This window comes from Alligator sinensis, unplaced genomic scaffold (assembly GCF_000455745.1).
Source record: "Alligator sinensis unplaced genomic scaffold, ASM45574v1 scaffold267_1, whole genome shotgun sequence".
NCBI classification, from domain to species: domain Eukaryota; kingdom Metazoa; phylum Chordata; order Crocodylia; family Alligatoridae; genus Alligator; species Alligator sinensis.
In genome coordinates this window covers 705,352-708,940 of record NW_005842100.1, presented here as the reverse complement: position 1 = coordinate 708,940, position 3,589 = coordinate 705,352, and the positions used below count along the sequence as shown (strand labels likewise).

General features: G+C 41.5%; 1 protein-coding gene across 4 annotated transcripts in view; it reads left to right on the top strand.

The window, feature by feature from the left end:
• Positions 1-3,589, top strand: part of ALDH1L2 (aldehyde dehydrogenase 1 family member L2) — a 46,511-nt gene that overhangs the window by 18,060 nt on the left and 24,862 nt on the right. For all 4 annotated transcript variants that reach the window (XM_025204887.1, XM_025204888.1, XM_025204886.1 and 1 more), the window contains exon 6: positions 2,187-2,276. In XM_025204887.1, coding sequence (XP_025060672.1) covers positions 2,187-2,276 — 90 coding nt within the window. The remainder of the gene's footprint in view (positions 1-2,186; positions 2,277-3,589) is intronic.

Sequence of the window (3,589 nt, the reverse complement as noted above, 5' to 3'; positions counted from 1 at the left end):
TGCCCGGTGTGCTTGTGCCAATAAACACACAGGGGTGAAGGATCCAACTTAAACTTTATTTCTGCGCAGAAAGTGGTGCCTGGCAATCGTTCGCAAAGCAAGCACCCCCACCCCAGTGGGCGTCTGCCTTATATAGCTACGTAACAGGTTAAACTTGCTGATGTGATGAAATGTGTAGCAAGCCCAGCAAGTAACCCCCCTTCCAGCTCCAGAACTTTGTTGATACAGCTTTTCCTCTAGCGAGGCCAGCAATTATAAACAACTAAGCAACAAGCGATCTCCCCCAGCCTAAACAACCTACTGTATGCCCTTGGTTAGATAAAATACTTTTTTTCAGAACACAAAGCTGTTCCTGAAGTAGAAAATGCATAGTAAAAGTTCAGGGGATCTCTGCTGGACATGGCTTCCAGCCCTACCTCTGTCCCTAGGGGTTTAGCCAGGTGCCCCTGAAACAAGGGGTGCTTATCACTGGGGCTGGGACCTGCAGCCCTGGGACAGCAATTGACTATATTCACTAGTGGAGCAGTCCCATATTAACATAACCAATGTTACTTAAAAGGATCAGGAGATACACTTCACTCAAAAAGGTGCAACTCTGCTACAACAGGAGAGCACTTAGCACAATATTCAGATTGAATGCTCAGATGTTAGCATTGTAAGTGCAATTAACACGTTCTAAGTGTAATGTAGCAATCCCCTTACTCCCAGCGGGACACTTTCTATTTGCCTAAATACTCCAGAGCTGGGCTTTCTTAACAGGGCTGACTGTTCCTTCTTAAAAGGAGAGACCACCCTGTTGTAATGGATTATACAGTTGTTCCTGATTGGTTGTCTGTATAAAAATCTTCTTTGATTTTTTTTTCTTCTAACTTTGCAATCCTATGTAAGGTCTCTTAAAAAGGCCACTATGACTTTACCAAAGGTGCTTGCCATCACTCCTTTCTTACGTTTGCTTTGATGGTACAAAACTGTTAGTAAGTAGTAACAGAAAAAAAAGTCTGTGAACCAGAGTTTTCAGTCTCTCATGAATAGAGAAAGCCTTCATTTGGAATATTGTCCACTGCCTTTTTATCTGCATATAGAGTTGGTTGATGTTCCTGAGGAGACAAATAGATCTGCACATGGATTTCTTAAATGATGCATGATCTAGAAAGATATGACATGGACCAAATTCTGGCTGTCTTGTGAACGTGCTCTACACCATGTTCAAACTAACAACAAAACTGCTCAAGGAAGGATGGTCCTGCATCCTACCGGTTCTGAGAAAAACTGCTAATTAGACCCATTCAACAGGAGTTCTGGAGTAACACTACTGAAACCTCAAAGGAAAATGAGCATGGTTGCTTACTAAACATGAACAATATATGGGAAATTAAAATGAGTCATTAAGAAAGATGTAGTGCTTTTTAATTTTGTTTGTATAATATGGCAGAGGTGTTTGTGATATATGTTAAATTTGTGTCTCTGGTCCCATGCCTGTATCCCTCCCTTAGACTCAGACCCATTAAGAGTTCTGCCTGAGTAAGGAGTATAGGGTGACGGCATCTCTTTTTCTTCCTCTCCTTTTCTTTATTGTAAAAGGCTAGTTTCATCAGTTATAACTACCAGGGTGATAAGGAAATTGAGGACCCTCCCCCCGGCCCCAGGTCTGTGGCACCGCTAGAGGGAGAGGTGGAGCAGCATAGTGTGCCAGGCAGGCAGAAAGTAGTGCCTGCCTGCCCACTTCCCTGGCACACCGTGTTGCTCTGCCTGTCTGCCAGACTGTACCCCTCACCCAGGATACTCATTTTAATCTTCATCAACCAGCTGGGACCAGCCTATGAAATCCAGGACTGTCCCAGCCAAACTGGGATGTATGGTACTCTAGTTATAACACAATTCTAAAATATGCTCTAATGTTTTAGCTAGAGAGAAACTATTGAATACCCAGATATTTTAAATGAATGTTTTTCACCGTTTTAAAAAATCCCATAACATCACAAGTGCAAGACTCTGGCATGCATTTTGCAGGATTACATGGACTATATAGGAGGATCTTTAACAAAATTTGATCCAACCACGTCCCTTGCCTTCAGCTTTGACACATTCTTTGGACTCCTTGCATCAGTCTGCTATATTAATAAAATATTAGTAATCATGTTAATAAATGGTTATAAAGTCCAATAGACTGCTTCTCAATTTCCTAGATTTCTTGGGACCAGCCTGCAGCTGCTTTGCACAACTGGATCCGAGGGCATGATAAAGTACCAGGAGCTTGGACGATGATAGATGACCAGGTATGCTCTGTGAAATTAAGAGTATCCTTTTTTGTCTGCCCTATGGGCAACTTGCTTTTGTAACAGAAGCTACCGATGGGTGGTATTTTCTTGTGGATGCTCACATTAACTCTCATCTGATAACAATCAGTGTAGGCCTAGAACAGCCACTTAGGCAAATATACAGGTCATCAGAGCCACATTCAAGAGTTGATTTATATATTTCTATAATGGGATCAGTGAGTTCAAGGAAAGATAAAAACATACAGCTGAAATGAATGGAGTACTATGCAATGCCAATAAGTAGGGAAGGCAGGGCAAGACTAGGCTAGGTACTGTGGGAAGTAGGTAGGCATACATTCTCATTTGTAATAAGATACTAGCATCACAATGTCATACCCAGAATAAAATTATGTAAGCTACTGAAACATAAAAGGAAATTGTAATAGAGTTTTTTGGAACCATTTATAAAAAGAAAAGTAAATTTCACTTTATTACAAAACCACTAATTTCAATTTTATAACAGGCAATGTGCCCTTGATTCAGATTTTCCCTGCTTAAAATACTGAAACTAGTGGCTCCTTTCACTGCTTGGTGGCAGTTGTGTAGATACCAAGAAATTTTAGTAGGCTTTCCCTTGGGGCTGGATCTGACTTCGTAATCCAGATGCCACAGTCAAGCGCATAGTATAAGAATCTATGTAGAATAGATGAGTTTGAGCAGGAGGAAGGATGTTGCTGTGCCACCCCAGAAGGAGAACAGGAACCAACCCTTAACTCTGATTCTTACAGTCACAATCCAGTCTGTCCTTCCACACCCATTCACAAGCTGGAAGAAGTCTTTTGGTTCAGGTCTTCCTGCTAGCACAGATTAGTTCCTTTTCTGCATTGGCTTCCTTGTGCTTGCTGATGAAGCTGGGCAGTTTTTTTATAATATAGTAAATATGCTCCCCCTAGTCTTCCCTTCCCTTCAGAAAATTGTTTGTACCTAAACTATTTGCAAATTTGTATTTAATTAATTGAATATTGCCACCTGAAAAAAATGTCCACAGCCAGATTCACTAAACTGCTGCTGTTGGTTTCATCCTGTTTTCACTGAATGCTCCATGACTAGATCACTTGGGATGAGGGAGACATGGGTTAAATAATTTTCCTCTACCTGAGAAGCTTTTGGCTTGCCTGTCCTGCCTCTAAGCAGAGCACCCTAACCACCAAACTACAAAATATTGTGGGGCAGAGATTAAGAGTATTTGCCCTTACTCACCACACTTTGCATAACTAATTTTGTAAGGCTCAGGAATACCATATCTGGGGTGAACATCCTAGCCACCTGGT